General features: G+C 42.0%; 1 protein-coding gene across 1 annotated transcript in view; it reads right to left on the bottom strand.

The window, feature by feature from the left end:
• Positions 1–936: 936 nt before the first annotated feature.
• WNT7B (Wnt family member 7B) overlaps positions 937–20,455 on the bottom strand; it is an 85,161-nt gene continuing 65,642 nt past the window's right edge. Inside the window, exons 3-4 of the mRNA XM_040062007.2 lie at positions 16,597–16,868; positions 937–4,281 (exon numbers count right to left, since the gene is read on the bottom strand). Coding sequence (XP_039917941.1) covers positions 3,802–4,281; positions 16,597–16,868 — 752 coding nt within the window. The 3' untranslated portion in view covers positions 937–3,801. The remainder of the gene's footprint in view (positions 4,282–16,596; positions 16,869–20,455) is intronic.

Raw genomic sequence — 20,455 nt, 5'->3', positions numbered from 1 at the left:
AAAACTTTAGGTGACCTGCTTACAACATGCTTGAGATTTGTTAAAAGATTTGCAAAGCTTTTGGTGAGTTTCATCTAGTTTCCAGATGTCATCGTAGAAACAAACGTAATATTACCGTGTGCTATGAAAACTTCCTGCACCTCTATTAACAAGATTCCCATGATGTAATTAGAAAGAAGGTGCAGTGTTTTCTTTGGCATCTGTGGGTGAAATACTGTGCATACTTATGCTGCTGTAAACCCAGGCCAACTTAATTCATTTTAATGAAGTTATTTTGGACTCAGTTCATGCAGAATTTCACTACAGCTCTATCTATATCTGGTTATCTTCCCTGAGGGGTAAATACAGCAAAAGCCATACAGTTTCTTTAGATTTTGTATAGGAAGACACTATTCTCAATATCAAAGATGTTGTAACTATGCTAGCCAAGGTAAATGCTGTAAAATCCTTCAGGTTCAGATTCAGGTAGAGTTTTCAGCTGTGTCCATAGCTAGCTTGAATAAGCTGGAGCATGTACAAGTGCCTAAGTCAATGCCTACAGCCCTCTGCGGCTCCTATTCCTCTCTGTTTGCTAATCTGTTACGTGAGGTTCATGGTCAAACACCATTGTTGAGTTGGATGCCAAATTTCTATCACAAAACATTTCTTTTCTTCCACCAAAAGATTTATCTTTTCATTGTAGCCAACTGAACTCTCTGGTAGCAGCAATGTTCTGGTTTCTCTGCAGCACTGGTGTAGGCAGATGGCTCGGGACTGACATCACACACCGTCATGTTCATTACTATTTTTCCTGAAACACAAAAACTACTTAGGACTTGGACTTCACTTATCATTTCTCAAGTGGAGAAGCCTGTACAGAAATGTACAGGTCTTTTCATAAGACCTTGTTGTGGTTTTTTTCCCTAAACAAAGAACAAATAAAAGGAAAAGGAACTGGAAGGGGAAAAAAAAAAGTTTTAATGGAAACACGTTTAGTTTTTTTTGCTTTCTGCTTGCCATAAAACATTAACATAGTAAACAAATTGATCTTTTTACTCTTAAGTTCTTTAATAACATAAAGTATTTCGAGTTTTGGCATGGCTAAGGTATGGTTAAACCACATGTTGCTGGTCACGTTCCAACCTCTATTGTCACAGGTCTTTGACATCAAACTACATTTTAAAAAATAAAAGTTGCGTGTAACCCACTTCTATTCACAGACACCTTTGTTAAAATTCGTGATTCTGGGGAGTGTTTCGGTATAATAGTAGTAACGGTATCTTCTGACCAAAACTACTTTTTCATGGGACATATTTCAAAGTCCAGGCATTCCCAATGCCAGCCCCTCCTTTGTGCCATACAGCACCTTTTTGAATGCTGCACCTCCACGTGAGCAAAGCTTCTGTAGGATGCTCTGAAACATTACATTCTAGACTGGTCACCCAGTCATGGGACTGTTACAGTGGTCTTACAATAGCAGACAGAGCTATTTCAAATAGGGGTGTGGGAGAAAGTGTCACTTTGGTCCACTTTTTGGAGTGGCTGGTGTTATAACATATAACATTTTTTCCTTTTCTTCTTTTTCTTAATGCAGTGTAGTTCGCAATAATTTAAAATACTCTATAGACATTTAAACGATATACAATAATATAACTTAATTGGATTCCTCAATTGTACTTAACAAATACTATTCTAATATATTTACAGCATCTAGTACCATGAGACTGTGCATTACTGTGTTTGGGAGCTTTATTTGCTTCCTGTCAAGAATGTAGTGAAAGTACAGTATTATCACTATTACTCAACAACAATACTCATGAATCCAAGGGATTTTAAATTACATGGAGTGAATATAGTATTTGGGGGGCCCCTGCTGACTTCTGTGAAGTTGCACTCATTCGTGCCAAGGCTGGTATTTAGAAATCCACAGCAACATTGAAAAAAATAAGCAATTTTGCATTGCTCTGTGAGGTTGTCATCAAAGGGGTCTGATTTTCAGAGGGTAAGTACTCGGGGTCAGAAAAGCAGGTCCTCACAAGTGTTCAAACGAAGATCCCCAAATCACTAGTTACTTTTGATAATACAGGTCCACAAATTACAGAGGTAATTCTGGCTCATTCACGTATCCAGCACGGGAGCTGATGGAGCTCTAGGTCCACCAGCCCCTTGCCCCAAGAGCACCACGTGGATGGACAAGTGCTTCCGTGTCAGGTGGGGAGGGCGCGTGGCTCTGCAGCCCCTCAATATAAGTAATGAAAGGAAACAAAAGCTAAAAATGCAGATACGCAGATGTAAGGAAATTTTTAATTCCAAGTTTTCAGAAAATCAGCCAGGGACCCTTGGGACAAGCAAACAATTACATGGTTAAAGGGGCTGTGTTCTAAGTGGGCATATCTGGGCTCTTGGGGTTAAAACACTAGATTTTACAGCAGTAAAATATCTGAGGCTGTTTTTAAAATATCTCATAGGGAAAAGGTGTGGGAATTAGGATTGAGTGCTATTAAGATGTGAGCTTCTTTCTTTTAACATTCATGTGCTTACCAGGGGGTAGGTTATTGCTGACCTTAAAATAATGATGACACAGACTAACCCAAACATTGGCTTCCTTATGCTCCTGAAGCCATGACAGCTCAGAGGTTTTAACAACTTAGAGCTCAGCTGCCAGATTTTTATTGACTTCTGAGCATAAGTTTTTTAATAGTCTTGGAAATATTAAATTTCAACCATTAAAGGGAAAAAGCAATGCTGGAAGATTCTGCCAGTGCATTCAATGTCAAAGCAAAACCTTTGATACTTGTTGAAGCACGTCTTTGTATCCCAAAACTCCCTATGAGGAGCTGTGAGCAGGTGCTCCACACCTCAGGCCTGAGTCAAAAAAGGTCATTCTTATTCAGGAGGCAAGTGGGAAAAGTCGATATCAAACATTGGTAACCAAAGTTTCACGTTTTTGCTCAGTTCTGACAATTGCTTAAGGCCTACAGTAATCGAACTCTCTAATAGTGGAGTGACAACAGATCAGTAGCATTGAAGAACTTAGGGAAAACCAAATACAAAAGTCATAAAGTCAGAGTTCCAATAAGTTTACATTTAGTACAGAATTAAGACATAGCTACCCGTTAGTGCTTAGAATTTTTTGATACTAATAAAAACATAAATAATTATTTTTAATGTTCATTCAAAGACTTCCAGTGTCACTGGCAGCTGTGTAATTTTGTGAATGTTTGTTGGGTTTTTTTTCCAAACTGATAGTGGAGTATTTCTGCCATAGATTTTGCTCCCTACCAGTTGTTTTCTCTCTACCTGCTTTCTTAGAAATTTCGGTTTTTGCAGTGAGAATTCTGTGTTCTAGTCAGTGAAGATTTCATTTCCTGAAAAAAGTTTTCGTTTGCACAGGGCTAGACAGTTTTGTTGCTGTAAAAGAGAAGAAAGTGTCTTTTCCTTTTAAATGTCATGGGAGCTGCAACGCAATCAGCTTCTCTGATATGTATAATTTAAAACACTAAGAGAACTCTACAACACCCAGATTGTAGTTTAAAAAAAAACAGAGAGACAGAGAGAGAGAGAGAGAGAAAGTTTCATGTGGTTGTCAACATCACCTTAATCCTGTTGCCCTTGCTTCCAAAGCAGTTACAACAGCCAGCCAGCCAAAATGCACCATCCTTAGAAGCATAAGTAGTAGTGGGGAAGGAGTGGTTGTTGTGGTGTTGGCTGGGGTTCTTTTCCCCAGGAGGATTAGATGTGCAAAATGACGCTGTCGTTGTTTGTTGTACTCCACTTTCCTCACTCGTGGTGGTTTGCTCCGTTTGTGCGCGCGCGACGCCGCTATTTGCAGGTGAACACCTCTGTCCGCTCGCTGCACGTGTTGCACTTGACAAAGCAGCACCAGTGGAATTTGCAATTGCACTGCCACACCTTGGTGTACTGGTGTGTGTTGTACCCTCTTCCGCAGCACATCATGTCGCACCCGTCTGCGTTGGGAGAGGTGCGGTTGCAGAGTCGTCCCTGGGTACCGACGCTCCCTGTGGAAGCGTCTTCCTCACAGTAGTTGGGTGACTTTTCGATATAAACTAAATCCGTTTCCATGGGTTTCTGGTAGCTCTTAATCTGCTTGATCTTCAGGAAGGTTGGCTGCCTCAGTCTGCTGGCTCGTACCACCTCCACCTGCACTGCGGCATTGTATTTCTCTTTCAAAATATATCCAATCTCTCTGAATTTAGGAAGCGTGGTCCAGCATGTCTTAGTTGTACAGGAACCTGAAACTCCGTGACACTTGCACTCCAATTTCATTCTCTCTTCGAGAACCTATATGTACAGATATTTGCATACTGTTACTGCAGGAAAACAATACTGCAAGCCTGCCTAAGCCTCAGTCTGTTTATTTCATATGAATATTCATTACTGCTGGTTGAAATTTCTTGAATGCATGCTCATAAATCTTCTCACCTCCCAGCAGAATGCTCATAACACGTTTTGTCTCAAGTGGCATCTGGTTGGAAATACAGCGTTTTGTCATTTTTTGGGAAAATATTTCCATTGTTTTTCCAAATATTAGAGAATATTTACTTATGTTTTAGAGGACATTTCTTTAGAGCCACAGAGGGCTTCAAATTTTTCAAATCATTTTTGTTTTGAAAGCAGAAAAAAAAAAAGTGTTTGGGGGTTAAGTGGCATAAGATTCAAAATATTTAATTGCTTTAAGTAATGATCAATGAATGTTTAAAAACAACAGTACATACTGTGTCACTGAATAAGCCTACATGCAGGGAGCTGAAACTATATGAACTCTAAAACAAGCCATTTTATGATCCTATATTCACTGCATAATTAAAGATTTTGCCTATATACCTGTATCTAGACCGCCAATATGGTGGTCTAGGTATAGGTATATCTAACTTGTGGACTGTTCCATCCACAGAATATCCCATCCCCTTTAAAAGCAGCTCTCATTGCAGTATTTAGTCCAACTATTAAGCAAATAATCAGTAATCAATAATCACAAATACATTTTTTTTTTTCCACTGGGGCAATGATAACAAAACACTAGAAGGAAAAAAAATCAGCAGTGAGCCAAAGAGAAATGTATTGCTGCTGTAGAGGAGGTTCAGCCAGAGGGGTTTAATCCAGAGTCAGGAGGGGCACAAACTGGTGGGTGCTCAGGCTCATGCTCCACTGTCATCCTGCCATTTCTGCTGCAGCCAAGACTGGCACATCCCTCCTTCCCCGGGCCAGGTTGTGCCCGGGGGGAAGGCGAGCGATGTCCTTCCGCTCTGCTCCGTGTGTGCAGCAAAGGGAAACCAGCCCCACGGAAGCGCCTCTCTGTTTTTCTGCCCTCGCGCTACCACTTAAGCCTGACCATAATTACACCCACAGTCATCATTAGCTTATGAAAATCAAGGCCTAAGAACAAAGCGAGCTGATCTTTCCCCTTCGCAATGGGATGCTAACAAAGAAATATGAGCTACCGAGCTTGTCTGAAAGCATTACTGATGCTGCAGACCATCTCCTGTAGTGGTTTCTCTGCAGATCCCAGAACATGACTGAAATGGGCAAGGGATAAAAGGGCCGAAATCTGAGTACAATAGCATAATGAAGTAGGAGGGAGTAAAAAATGCTTACTGCTTCAGAAACTGGCCTTAAAATAAAAGCTGTACAGATCTGGTTATTCCTGCAAATAGAGGGCACCCTCCTGAGTTGTTTGAGTTTCACTTAAATTGTATGGTTTGTTTTTTTCCCAAATTTCTGGGGTTTCAATATTAAAGAGAATATTTGGATTTGATTCTCCCTTACCAACATACGGTAGCAAGTATAAGATAGCTGAGCAACAACCTATGCAAGAATCATAAAATATCCTGAGTTGGAAGGGACCCTTCGAGTCCAGCTCAGGACAACTCCAAAATCCCACCCTGTGCATCCCTGACAGCGTTGTCCAAACTCTCTCGCAGCTCTGGCAGCCTTGGGGCCGTGCCCATTCCCTGGGGAGCCTGTTCAGAGCCCGACACCCTCTGGGGGAAGAACCTTACCCTGATATCCAGCCTGGCCTTCCTGTGCCACAGCTCCAGCCGTTCCCTCGGGTCTGTCCCTGGTCCCAGAGAGCAGAGATTGGAGCTTCCCCTCCACTGCCCCTCAGGAGGAGCTGCAGCCCCTGCTGAGTTCTGACCTTTGCTCATACCTTAGACCTTCTGGAACCACAGACTTTACCAGGGTCAAGGTCAAGCTATCCTATCAGAGGCAGAAAAGGTGTTTCCCAGCAAGGTTTACTGAGTTGGGGAAGAAATTCCTATAGCTGCAACTGCTCTAAAAGAAGAAAATCACCAAGGCTGTGATGAGCTGGGTTTTTTGTGGACACTGGAATGCACTGTATCGCCTTCCTGTCTCCCATACTGATAGAAGAGAAAACTTGCCACCTTCTGCTGCAGCAGCAATTCACTGGCAGTGAGGAGATGGATGCACTGTGTCATCTGGGGTCTTTTAGGGCTCTCCAGGGTCTCCTCTGTATCCATTTCTGGCCTATGGAGAAGGTCTTTTTCCAAAGACCCCCAAATAAGATTTCAATCCTGTTCCACAAATCTGGATTCAAATAATCTATTGATATTTAGGTAGGTTTGTCGATATATACAAACGTGCTTAGAAGTTGTGCTTGGTATTGCTGAAAAATGTTTGATTTTCTTGAAACTAACCCATTCCTACATTTCTCAATATGGAGTTGCAGCTGTAAGAACTGCAGCAGAATCCACAACAAGAGGTGCATGGAGGCAACTTTTACACCTCCACCAAAGAGCACTAAGATCCAAGGATTTCCAGGAGAGCATTGCCAACAGGATCTGTCAGCCCCGAGTCGTACTCCTCCCTGATGAGTAAATCTTGGTGAAGTGTACATATTTTGTCATGCTCTACATGTGTTTCTGGTGTCTGCATTTTGGTTGAAAAGGCCAAGTCAGTAACTTGCTAAGAGAGTGGGAGGAGATGAAGTTCATGAGGCTGGTTATTCTTCGGTGGGCTCAACACTGTGGGTGCTGTCCCAAGGAGCCTCTGATATGGAAGGAGCTTCCCTGATACACCAGAAAGTGTCACTGCTCCTGAAAGACAGACACCACCCATTTTGGTGTCCTGGGTGACATCTTTGGAAATGTATATTTATATATGGATGCCTGTCTCTCTATATAATTGTTTGCCTATGTGTGTTTGGTTGAGATGATGATGTTTATACACATTATTACATGCATTATATATGTATTATTTATCAGCACTGCCTGGCAGCCCCTATAGTACAATCTCCTGCAACTTTATCCTAAGTCTTGATATTTTTTTTTCTTTTTGATGTTGTCTTTCTGTGATTCATTTTGGTGAGCAGGAACCTGATTTCACTGCTATGTTTTTTCAAAGATTCCCACTGGTTTTGATGGTGGGAGGACTTGCAAATGCAAGCCACGCAGGCTCGAAAAAGCAGAACTTTCAAAAACTATTAATTCATGCTCCTGAAGCAAATTTGCAGGGTTTTTTAAATTTTTTTGGAGGCTTCTCTCATGAATGTGGAATGCTTGGGGTTACAACACTGAACAGAGGCCCAATCATCAGGTAGTTAAATTCCTGAATGCTATAATTTGTGTGCCCACAGTCAGCTGTGGGTATAAAATTGTGCCCAACAACTTGGAGGTTAGGGAGTACAAGGCCCAAACTAAGCAGATTCTAAGCAACCTTTTTCCCCCCCCTTTGCACCCAGATGCTGCGGGGTGCCCTTGACAGGCCAGCATGCTCTGGCCCTCCAGAGGAATGTCTCTCTGCATGGTATCTTGAGCAGCTTCCCACTTGCCAGGGAGGTGCCATGGGACCTGGGAAAGGTGGCCAGATCTGACCTTGTTTGCTCAATGCTCTGAATGAAGAGCAACTAACATTTTGCTTCCTAAAAGTCTCTGCAGCTCAGTTTTCCTCAGCAAAATTCCCATCAAAGCTCTGACCCTGAACCTTGAAGGTACTTATTTACTCGAATCGAAGACATTATGCCAAGCTAGGTGCTTAATTAAAGATTGAAAATCATTAGCTCGTATGAGCCACTCTCTCAGCAGTTTCATTTGTCATATGTCAGTACCTGGTATCTAATCTTGAATGGTTTACAGCAAGATCTACCTCCCAGAGCAAATTCCCATCGCTGGGCTGTGCTGCCTCAGATTAATCATAGGAACATTCCTCAGGTCCCTTTTCCACGTACAGGCCCACTCCCACCCCAGTACGGTCTTGCCAAGTAAAATTTTCTAACTACTGCTGCTTTGTTAAATGAATTGTGAAATATAACATTAAAGCTTTCTTCATCCCACATCTTTTTTATACCTATATAAATCATACATTTAAAATGAAATTTGAGGGCTGTCTGCTGCCAGTTAAGTAGAAAAAGGGTTGCGAAGACCAAAATAAAACAGAATGATATGCATGAAAAGAAATTAATTTTTTTCAAGTTCCATATCTAGACTCAACTGCATAACATCAGATATAGTTTCTGTACACAGTAAAAATCCTATTTGGATAAAACATGTAAAAACAATTACATTTACAATTTACAATTACAGTTACATTTTGTGCGTGTGTGTGTGTGTATGTATGTGTGTTTTGGCTCACCCCTGCTGGTTTTTGCTTTCCTTAATGGAAATGCACATTTTTGGACCAAGTGTTGAATGTAACAAAATCCATATAAATTTTTGACTGAAGTATCAAAAAGAAATAAAAGATGTGAGGAGTTTTGCCTCGTCAAATATGCAAGCGATCAGCTTTAGTTTTGGGTAATAACTACCAAAAGAGATGGATTCTGGTCACAAGATGTCACCACTTCTTTGACGCTCATGCAGCTGCAGCCACGAGAGCTGATGGCTTTGCTGATGATGTGTGGGCACTGGCTAACCCAAATCTCAGTGCAGCCTGGGGCCCAACACTGCTGACAGAGTGCTGATCTCCTGGACTCATGCGGGAATCTGAGCTCGCTTTGTTTGGGTTTGGTTTTTTATCTTGGATAGGCAGTGGTGTAACTAAGATTGGCAGGGTGTAATGCTACTGCTCTAATACAAATGTCCTGAAATTATTCTTTGTTAATAGCAGATCACAGAGCCCAAAACTGAGCAGTTCGTGGTGTGTCTCCTTGGGTTGCGCCCAGCCCTGTGAAAGAGGGAGCATGGAGCCAGCAGGAGAGGAATAAGGGTACTTCAGCTGCATGGTTTTCTTTCTGCTCCTCCCTGAAGCTGTTCCATCAAGCATCACAACAGTATTTATATTCTGTGGGATGTGGGATGAGGAACTGAGATACTGTGTTTATTCCTTTTGCCACATCCCTGTTTTTCTTATTGTTAATTTAATGGGAGCAGGGAGCCTCTGTTTCACGGCAGGTCTGTGTCCAGACACAGGACACTGTGAGCATGAGGTGGTTTTTCCCAGCCACTGGCCAGAGCTGAGCACAGCTGGGGACCATCAGAGGTGCCAGGAGGAGTCAATTTATCTCCTCCTGCCCTCCACTTGCCTCCCTAGGTAAGGCGCCCTCTTCCATAGTGTCTCTAGGGCTCCTATTCCTCTCTGTTTGCTAATCTGTTATGTGAGGTTCATGGTCAAACACCATTTTTGAGTTGGATGCCATATTTATATCACAAAGCATTTCTTTTCTTCCACCAAAAGATTTATCTTTTCATTGTGGGCAGCTGAAGTCTCTGGTAGCAGCGATGTTGGTGCTGGTTTCTCTGTAGCACTGGTGTAGGCGATGGCTCGGGACTGACACCACACACGGTCACGTTCATTACTGTTTTTCCTGAAACACAAGAACTGCTTAGGGCTTGGGATTCTCTTAATGCACTGAAAAAGCTGAGGAAGGCCCACTTCACTCTTGACACAGGTTCTCCTCGTGGCTACCAGGAAAATTAGCCCGGCATTTTGGGACCTGCTGCCCATTGGATGGATGTCCCTACTGTTATAAGAATGAACAATGGCCTAATCCATCTGTGTTTCCCCTCTACTTTCTAGCAGAAAATAGCTGTTTGAGCAATAAACTACTGCAATTGGTTAAAGCATTCTAAATATTATTTTTACAGTGACGTTGCAAAGCAATTTCCTTTAGAGGCATTCTCCCAGTCATCCCCAAAGCAAGCATGCTTGCAGCACTCCACTCTCTTTTCTGTGAAATTTGTTGTAAACCTTAGCAGTAAAATGTCACCTGAAATAGTTAAAGATATTTCACTGGTAGTTTTATTCTGTCAGGCAGAACAGATGCGTCAGGTTTGAGGTCGTGCAGTGATATTTCACTGGATGTTTGATACATGCCTTGCATGCATTACATGGTGTGCATGGGCATGCACATTTCTTGAATAAAACCATTTAGCAAGTCCTAAAATATTTGGCTATTCCCCCCTCTAATTTTAAAGCAAATCGTTCAAGAAGTAGGGTAGTACCAGATGTAGCTGCTGGCAGTCTGTGCTAAGGGTGTGTTTCTGGAAGGAAAAAAGCTAACAAATCCAGCCCAACTGGAAGCAGGAGATCTATCCTCATGAGATTTTGAGCCAAAACTTATATATTCAGGACATATGGATAAGCCCTTAGTTATCCATCTAACCCACCCAAGCTGTAACACCAAAATTTTTGAAATTGGATTCATGTAACTGTCTGCAAATCACTTTAAGTGGGAAGATGCAAAGTATGACATGAAGCACAACTATTGAAACCTTTTCTTTCGTGAGTTGTCTCACAAGGGATGTGTAGTGAAATAAGTTGTCACTTTCAGAGAAAGAAACTTTCAGCAAATGATGGACTCAAGGCTGTAAAACCTGGAAAGTAACATTCTTTGCATCCCTGGAATGACTTGGAAAACAAAGTCACATTTTAAAGAATATTTTAGGCTTATTAAGAGCATAAAATTAATTGGCTTTCATGTTTGAAGCTGGGATTCAGCCTCCGCTGCGACTTCAGAACATTTCACTCAGAATCTTTTTCTGGGCATTGCTTCTTATCTTTACATCCTGTCAGGTGACAGTGTGGGCAGTCTGCAGCATATCAGGCACTGTGCATCTTGCAGGAATGAGCTGATTAATTATAGTGCTTGATGGGAGGTGAAGGGAGCTAACACTGCGTACATAACAAGCACAGAAAATGCACACAGATATGTATAAATATCCATAATTACATACACATACTGCATGTATTTGTGTATGTATATATCATGTCCTATATCATATCAGTATATATCTGTATATATTTAATGAATGGTAATCAACAAATCACCTCACTAGCTGTTCTAAGCCAAAGCAAGTGAGCAAATAAACCCTTTCCCAGTACCACAGGCCTATTGCACCAGAAACTGTGAGAAAAAGCCATGGCTTAGGTGGAAATGTTGTCCCAAATAATTGAAAAATCTGTACGGAAGAGGGTCTGAATCATTTGTTTGCTCCCCACACTCTTATTGTATCATATGTAAAATAAGTTGTTGTCATCTTCCAGGCATTCCAAAAAAACAGCAGGAAAAACCCATTGCTCTTATGAAGGAGTAAATACTGGGATGGTGTCAGGCTGAGTTGCTGGCAGTCAGTGTGATGGGTGTGTTTCTGGAAGGGCCAGTTTTTCCTCCACATAACCACAGTCACTGTCTATTATAGGAGCCTAATTGATTGATAAACTGTTAGAAACATTTCTACTTTTTGGTAAAAGCTGCAATCTGCTACCACTTTGTCAGTTTGTTCTTTTAACTCGTCCCATAAAAACAAACAGAAACCTCCGTTTTTATAAATGAGATTCCCCGTGAGAGACGGTCATTGTTTTGAGGCTTTCAACACAAAGTAAAGCTTAACGATGTGTGTTCCCAGATGTTACTCTAAGTTCATTTATCCCAGAATAAAGACACTTATTTCTAAAAATACATGGTAGAAAGCTGTCTCATAAAACAGCATCAAAGCTGACTTGGTTTGTTGGTATTTAATTTTTCATTACTCTGTCAAAGTTTTGCCCACAGATCTCTCTATAATCCTTCAGATTTGCAACAAAACGTTCTTTCAGCAACATTTGTGTTAGACTTATGCTAGTCTTCCTTTGGGGGCTTGTTTTCATTTACCACACTTGCACTTTGCATCCCAAATCATAGCGGATGTTTAGGAGCTGGCGGGGGAGTTTTGTTCCTCTGCTCTTTCACGCCGTGCGGTGCCGCTTTGCCACCAGGCATAAATCTTCTGTCAGGAGAGTCTTGTGTCGCCAGGAATCCCTGAGCATTTATGTGTTCCAAATTACACCAATGGCAAGGTTATGATTTTGTCACTGGTGCTGTTTGTTGCAAATTTATCAGAAACTTTGAGAACCTGCCATTAGCTGAAACAATTCTTAGAAATTCAGTGCAGAGCCATACGGAATGCAGTGTGGGGCAGTTAGAGGATTCATTCATTCCACAGCCATCAGGAATTCCTTGAGAAGCCTAAATGTCATTTTTTCTCCAAGGTGGTAATTTATTGGAGGGTTGTATTGAACATCTCAGCCCTAGACTCGAGCAAAAGACCCTCCAAGACTGTTTTTCCCCTCATCTGTTTGCTAAGTTCGTGCGCTCATTTTTACAGCATGTTGTATGTTCCACAAGAAAAAAATTCCTCTGGGCTCTGTATTTAGCAGCAGTGAAATACCAGCAGGCCAGCTTCTGAGAGCATCCCAACAGAGGCAAAAATTATGGCAAAAAACAGAGCTGTACTGCTGTACTTGCAAACCCCTCTGACACACAGGCATGTCTGGGAGAAGTGCTGGGAGAGATTGAGAATGGGCAAGATTTCTGAGAGCACATGAGAAAGTCCTTGTGGTGGTTTAGGAGAACATTCAAATAATTGCTAGCGGGGGGTAAAACTGGTGGCCAGAGTCTTGACTAATGATCCTAGCAATGAACCTCTGGCCACCTGGTAGATGTCTAGGGAGGTCATCAAGGGCCTGCCACTGACTTCAGAGCAAGTCGGAAAACCCCATTTTATGTGGGGTTCAGAGCTCCTTGTGATTTTTTTCCCCCTAATGTTTCTGTCTTAGAAGGCTCTGAGATTCAAAAGGTAGATTAAAGGAAGGTAGCACATTTGTTAGCTAAAAGCTGTTCTTAGCAAACTCAAGAAGCCAGTTCGGTATGACTGGAAAAGGACTGTGAGCCCTAACATAACAGATGCGAATGCAGGGTTTTTTAAATGGTGAAAGTGCTGTGAAATCCCTGTAGAAAGCTACAAAAGCATATATTCCCTTTGCTGTTCTTACTGTCCATTACTGCTCTAAGGCTGACAATATCTTATTTGAAAATATTTGAGAACTTCTAAAGCAATGAAGGAATTAAAAAATAAACTGAGTTGCCTGTGTTTTCCTCCTTACCTTTTATTCCTATTCATAACATGGATAAAATATCTATACTTTGGCTCTTTATAGCAGCAGTCATGACGTGACTTGGCTCCAAAGTGTTTCAAAATTTGAAGACAAGCCACAAAGAGATCAGCAGGATGGCACTGACAGACTTTCTCAGAGCAGTACAAGCATTTCTCAGTTGTGTTGTGAGGGTCTTGGAGGGGAAAAGGAGAAAGATGGAGGTTCAGTGTTTTATCCAGGCAAACGGAGGAGCCAGCGAGGGAAGGTGTGCTGCTGGACCTTACTCTAACAAACAAGGAAGGTCTTGTTGGAGATGGGAAGGCTGGGGGAGCCACGGCTGTAGTGACCACAAGATCACGGAGTTCCGTATCCTGTGGGGAGCAAGGGAGCTGTGGCTATTCAAGTTCAAGAGCTGGGGCTGTTCAGCTACAAGAAGAGCCCCAGCTGAGAGGGGCCCTCATCCCTGGGTGTCCCTGTGAGCAGGGAGGGCTCAGAGCAGGGCCCAGGCTCTGCTCCGGGGGGCCCAGCAATGGCACCAGAGGAACGGGCAGGAGCTGAGCCCAGGAGGTTCCACCTGGACAGGAGGCAGAACTTCTTCTCTGGGCAGTGACCAAGGACTGAACAGAGACCAGAGAGGGTGTGGAGTCTCCTTCACTGATATACTCAAAAACCATCTGAACATAAACCTGAGTAACATGGTCTAGAGGATCCTGCTTGAGCAGAGGGGTTGGACCCTTCCAACCTTGTCCGTTCTGTGCTTCTGTGACTGCTCCAGTGATTCTGTGACTGCTCCAGTGATTCTGTGATTTCTGACTTGAGTGTGAATAAGGACCACGTGGACTGTGTAAGAATGACACCCATGCATAAGAAAAATCTCCTGGTTTCAGATTTTGTGTCAGGCTCACTGTCTAGTCCAGGTTTACCAAGGATTCCCAAAACTGCCAGGTGAATCTAGATCAGATTTCAAGTCTGCCTGGATTCTCAGAAGGAACTTGTGATTTCACTCTGAAGTTGCAGAAAACTCTGTAACTGCTTTTGTAAGGGTCCAAACCAGAAACACAGAAAGTATATCCTAAGTTCCACAGTATTGTTCTAACCTTAAGTTTCAGTTAGTCTTGAATTCAAAGCATCTAATTTATACAAATAGCAAATTATCTCAGAAGAACCAAAATCACTAAATATTATTTACTGTACAAATCTGAATAGTTGATTAATGGCAATATATATCATAACATCAACATTACCTTTAAACATGACCCCTAAATCCATCTTTTATATTAGTACATTCCTCTGGATTTGATGGATTATACTTAAAAACAAAAAAAACTACACCAAATCCTTTTAATCGTTCTTAGCTTTTGAAAGCAATACAATTAATAGCGATGGGTATAAATAACTACTGAAAAATGCCAGAAACAAAAAAGTTAATAAATTTCAAAATAATATTTATACTTTTTAAAATGGGAAAAATATATTGTCAGTATTGTAAGCCTTTTTATTCCTTTCTTAAAATAATAACAATTAAAGTATTATAATCTGGTTTTTTGCAAGAACATTAGCAAAAAAAATTTTAGAATTGTTAAACAAAACTTATTTGCATGAAAGTTGCTACCAGAAATCTCTGTAAAAGCATGCACTTCTTTGGTTTGCTTATGTCCCTCTGCTTATGAAATTCTGATGAAAAGTAAAATATAATGCGCTTAATAAGAATCAGCAATGTGGTCTTGTGGTTACTGGGCTGTATTTAGAATTTGGGGACCCACGATCAGTGCCTGGTTCACACAATGACCTCTTTCTGTCCTTGGGACTTCACTGTTCTCCATCTAAGAATCCGTTTTTGCTCTTTTGTCCCTCTTTCACACGTAGAGTGTGACATGTTCCAAGCAGGACCTGCACCAGAATCTCCATGGGGGTGGCACAGCACACACCACAGAGAATGCCAGTTTAATTAGGGATGGTAATGCATCTAACAGTAATAAACTTTTTCCGGCAAGTCTAAGAGCTGACTTCCATCTTCTTTTGCCTCCAAACAAAATTCATGATGCTGAGCTGAAATTCCCAGCCTAAGTGGAATCATCAGCCCTGGACCTGGTCTTCCAATGTGATGGTCAGCTGCTGAATGAAGGTTTTTTATACCCATGGCAGCAATTTTTAGGAAGGCAGACTGTGCCCCTCAAGGCTGTTTTTCTGTTTGGCTCTTCTGTCGGCTTCCTCATGCTCATCTGCAGACCTCAGTGTGAGCTATCACTGAAGTACCAGTCCTGTGTCTACACTTGAGATTATGCCTCTCTCACTACACTGAACTTTTGTAGCATTTCCATCCCAGAACCTTCAGTTTCAGTGCATGGCCAATGCAACCATGTTCATAAGCAAGACCCAGGCAGTAAGATAATTGCACTGTTGCTGTCACCATCAATTCTATTCTCTCTGCCCAGTGCCCAGTGCAGGACTGAAAGCACACGTGGTTTTAGAGGAGGAAAATTAAGTCTCACTTTAGGGACTAGAGGAGGAGGAATTAATTGGATTGTTATATCAGTAAATTGGATTTTTCCAACACTGGAGGGGAGGGCTTTTCCTGGGGGAAAAACTTTAAAGGCTACAATCTCTCCTGAGGTAGGTATATGTGATGCAGGAAGATTTGTTACACTTTTTAAAGGACAAGCTTTGAGAGCTACGAGGATTGTTGGTGAACATAAATCATTGTAGCTCTGTGATGTTTGTTCTTTCCATGACAAGCAATTCAGTCATGGTTGTGGACATGGAGCTGTTTCTTCTTAAGCAGCTCTTTGTAGCTTTGTGGTTACAAAGAGCCAGTTGTGCATCTGCTAAGTGCACTGTGTACTACTATGTGTATTTCGTTAGAGCTGGGGTCACATAAGTGATTTGGGTTTCGCTGGAATAAAAATCTGGAAGTGCTGTGGATGTTGAGCAATGCAGACAGCTCACTTCTGTCCCATCACAAGCCCCGACATCCCTTGCTAGATTTTTTGCAAAATGGATGAAAAGCAGTGATTTAAAAACAGATCCAGAAACAGATCCCTGTTATAAGGGGGAGCTGGAAAGAAGGCTTAGGAAGCAGAAACTTTTACAGGAGTACCTATAATACACGGCCAGCTCTGAATAGAAAGAAACAGCAAAACAAAAGGGTGAACAATCGATGCCATCCGGTTGATGTGGGACAGCATCAGAGAGAGGGGTAAGTTCTCAGGGAATTTCTCCTGCCACCAAGCCAGCCTCCCCCCCATCCTCCAGCACACACGTCCCCATCCCTTGTCCTTTCTGGAATACCTTTCTTCCAGCCTCATTGTTGTGCAAGTTCATCAGCCTCCGTGCATTCTTTTTGATTTCTCGGGCATCAACAAACCTCCGGGAGAACTCAATGCCGTATCTGATATCCGCAGAGCAGCCTCCCCACTTCCAGCCCTCCTCCTGGTTGTAGTAGCCCTGTTTCTCTCGGTCACAGCCACAATTGCTGAGGTTGCCCTGGCTGCAGGCGGCCGTGACAGCGTGCGCAACCCCGGCAGCAGTAATGGCATAGGTGAACGCAGCTTCCCTGCTTCCTGTGGAGAGAAGCCAAAAGCTGATGGGTTGGCAGAAAGGCAGCACGTACTCACTAAAGAAAGCACACACAACATCTACAGCAAGGGGGACAGGCAGCAGCGTGGGGAGGGCGTTAATCCTCAGCGTGGATTTCTCATCTTACAGAATTCCGCGCATATTTAAAATGTTTGGCTCGGCTCGGGCGTATCACCCCAGGTATGCAGCCTTGTGATGGTCCCACCTAAACCCCCTCAACAGAGGAGAACTTGGCAATGAATCCGGGCAGCCGTGAGGTGAGGCCACAAGGTTTGTTTTCACACTGTCTAGTCAGGTTTGCAAGCTGAGCTTTATCTGCTTCAGATGAATAAAAAGCGAGTTAATAGCTACCTCTGAGCATTGGCACTGCGTGGAAAAAGAGAGGTGTTCGGACAACATCAACAAAAAATCCCTAGGACACAAATGGGGCTGCTACTAATGCAGCTTTATAAATGCCCCAGTAGCATCCATTAGTGATGCTGAGTGTAAAGTACTGCAGGAGAGACCTACAGAGACATGAACTGGGTAGGTTTCATTTTCTGTCAAGGCAGAGGTTACCCCTTTCCCTTGCAGACTTCTCCCGTGCGTTAGTTTTGCTCAAGTGACCCTTTTCCGCTCCCACTCTCACTCAAACCTCCGCATTACCATGGCTATTGAGCATACAAAGGGCATAGAAGCGCTGTGACAGCACTATTTCTATTTTCTCTCCAATATAGGTGAGATACTGTCATGGAAGCACAGACCTATTTAAAAAAAAAAAAAAAAAAAAAAAAAAAAAAAAAGAAGTTTAGAAAATTAGTTAATTTCTCTTTCTTTGATGCTGCTGCTTGCAAAGGTTCCTGATTGATAATGAGGGTTGATAATGAGGGTAGAGGAGAGGTGAATAAGGCCTCCTTCTACACTGGTGGACTGAGGTGCCTGTGAGGTGCAAGGAGGCAGAATGAGGGGAGGGGAAGCTGCAGCTCATCCCTGCTCTCATGTGAGGCCACACTCTGCCACTGACTTCACACAGGGCTGGACTGTGGTGTCTTGCAGCTCTCACATATAGCACTTCCCCACAAGCTCCCTTCTCGGTGCTTTCCCCATAGGTTCCCTTCTCAGGGTTTTTCTCTGTAAACAGACAATCCTATAGTGCTGAAGCCAAAGAATAACTGTAAAGAATTTGCAGAAGGTTGCTGAAACACTTTAATGACCACACACAGAGCTCTAGCATCACTAGTGGATTTCGGAAGGGGGAAAAAAGGAACAAATTCTCTGGAGGAGAAAAAAAATAAAATACTTAGAAGCTAGTTTTAATTTTTTTAATTTTTTGGATTCATAGATCTCATAACTGTTCTGGAATGATAACTTCACAGTATGGGGGAATTTGTATTTCTTATTTTCATAGATAACTTCCTGAAAGACTACATTATTGCCAGATATGAGGAAGATCCTACAAGAAACAATCAGAAACTGAGGTTTGGCACCATTTTCTTGTTTCTCCAAAGCAATAAAAAAGAAACTTTGGGCAGGGGAGAAAAAAACCAAAAGGGTTCAGTGTTCCTCAGCTCCCAAGAAGGTTGAACACGTGCGTTGTTTGGGTGGATGGTGCAGTTGCAGGGCTGCCCCTGCTCTCAGACACGGCGGTGTTTTGTTGGGGCGTACGATGTGTGCAGTCTGCTTCAGGGCTGCCCAAACCCTGGTCCGCAGAACTCCGGTGGTCCAGGAGGCCACGGTGAAGGGTTCACAGCTAATCCACAGAGCTGCATTAAACACTATTTTAAATAGTGTTTTCAATTAAAAGTTTGATGATAACGATGCCTGGTGGTCCGTAAGAAATTCTGAGGGTTGATAGCAATCCAAAACCATTAAGGAACCACTGCTCTAGTTCCAAGTGTGATCCTCACTTGTGGATATTCACCCCTCTCCTCTTCGCTTGCCAGCTGAATTCTAATCTGGGGCTCTCGTTTTAAAATGTGTTCTGTTGACTTGCAGGATTTCTTTCTTCTTTACTAAAAATATATATATATTTCTAATGTATAAATAGAAGTATTGGAAGGGTAAAATGTTACAGAAACTACGTACATAGGTAGGTTTGCTTTTCTTCAGGATGAGGGTAAACAACAACGCAAAATCAGACCCGGGGAAATTTTGGTCAGATACCTTTGAAGTACACACAGAAAGGCTTATTAACAAGAAGAAACTTATTCCTGTGAGGGAACATAGCAGCTGTGACCTACAGTTCAGTAGATTTACTCAGAGATTTAGTGACAGCTTCTCATCTTTCCTGTTTAAGCTCAATATATTCTCCATGTCTCCAGAGTACGTGGTAAGACATTTTATTATGGCCACTGTGTCCGTGACTTCTTTGTAAATTTTCACACGTTGTTTCCCTTGATCAATTTTATAAAATGAAAGGAAATCATGTCTTTATCTTCCTTTCTCTCTCCCTGTTTCCCATTATATCCCTGACACCGTCAACAATAAAGGAAAATATCTTTCCTTTATCCACTTGAGAGCTATAGCAGTGATGGAATTTTCTCAAGTCATGGGATAATATCAAATGGAAACCCCACTGACTCTCTTAAGAGATTACTCTCCTGTTCTGATGCAGCTCTGAAATAAGGTCTCAGAAATCAGCAAGTTAAGTTGTCCTGTTAAGAATTAAGGTTTTGGGGGATTAGTACTTTTTTAACTAGAGGATGTTCTAAAGCTTGTGTTCCTGAACAGTTCTCTAAGGTCCCAGGATCAGTGGAGTCCATCAGAAACTGCTGATGGGGGAGGGAGGGGAATCTCTGTGCTCAAATAATGCCTGCTGTACACAAAGCTTTCCATTAGCATGTCATCACTTGGAATCAGTTCTAAGCAAGTCTTTGTTAGGCAGCTAAAAATATTTAAGTAATGATCACTGTGATACCTTAATGGAGAACAATAATCTCATTTTACAGAATTTTCTAAGATTTCAAAAATATTCTTGGTCTGCAGCAAAAAGAAGAAAAGGCTTTCCAGAAATGTTCATGAAATGAAGAATATAAATAGCAGCATATTTGGGATTTGACCCAAATCTGGGGCTAGATTTTTCTTTTTCCAGTGAATATCCTGATTATCTAGTTATTTGGCACTGTATACGCTCAGTTTTTCAGTCTCAGAAGAAAAATTCTTGTCTTACTTAAAAAGTTTTCTGCCACATAGACCAGAATAATTCTGTTGAGATTTTTATTTCTGTGAAAAAGACACTGCATTGGCTTTTATTGCAACCCTTGGATTAATCCATTTCTCTGTTAGGAATGCCTGCCTTGGTGTCAAAGATGACAGTTCTGACTTTATTCCCAAAACATAGTAGGGATATTTTCATGAGTAACATGAACTAATAACCATCTGATCTGATAACTGTCTCATCTAATAACCCCATAAGGAGATGACTGCCAGTCTTAATTAAAATTAAGCCTTTTTTTCTTCGGTGAAGGTGCTCAAGGCCACTTTTAACCATCTGCCAGGCCATCAGAGGAGTCTGTCGTTTGCTAATCTGAGTTACTGCCATTTTCTTGGGTGCATTTGCATTCCAGCAGAGGGCTGTACTCTAAAAGTGCTC

Source organism: Hirundo rustica, chromosome 4 (assembly GCF_015227805.2).
Source record: "Hirundo rustica isolate bHirRus1 chromosome 4, bHirRus1.pri.v3, whole genome shotgun sequence".
NCBI lineage: Eukaryota > Metazoa > Chordata > Aves > Passeriformes > Hirundinidae > Hirundo > Hirundo rustica.
Note: the sequence above shows the minus strand (reverse complement) of the source record. Positions and strands in the feature narration are given on the sequence as shown.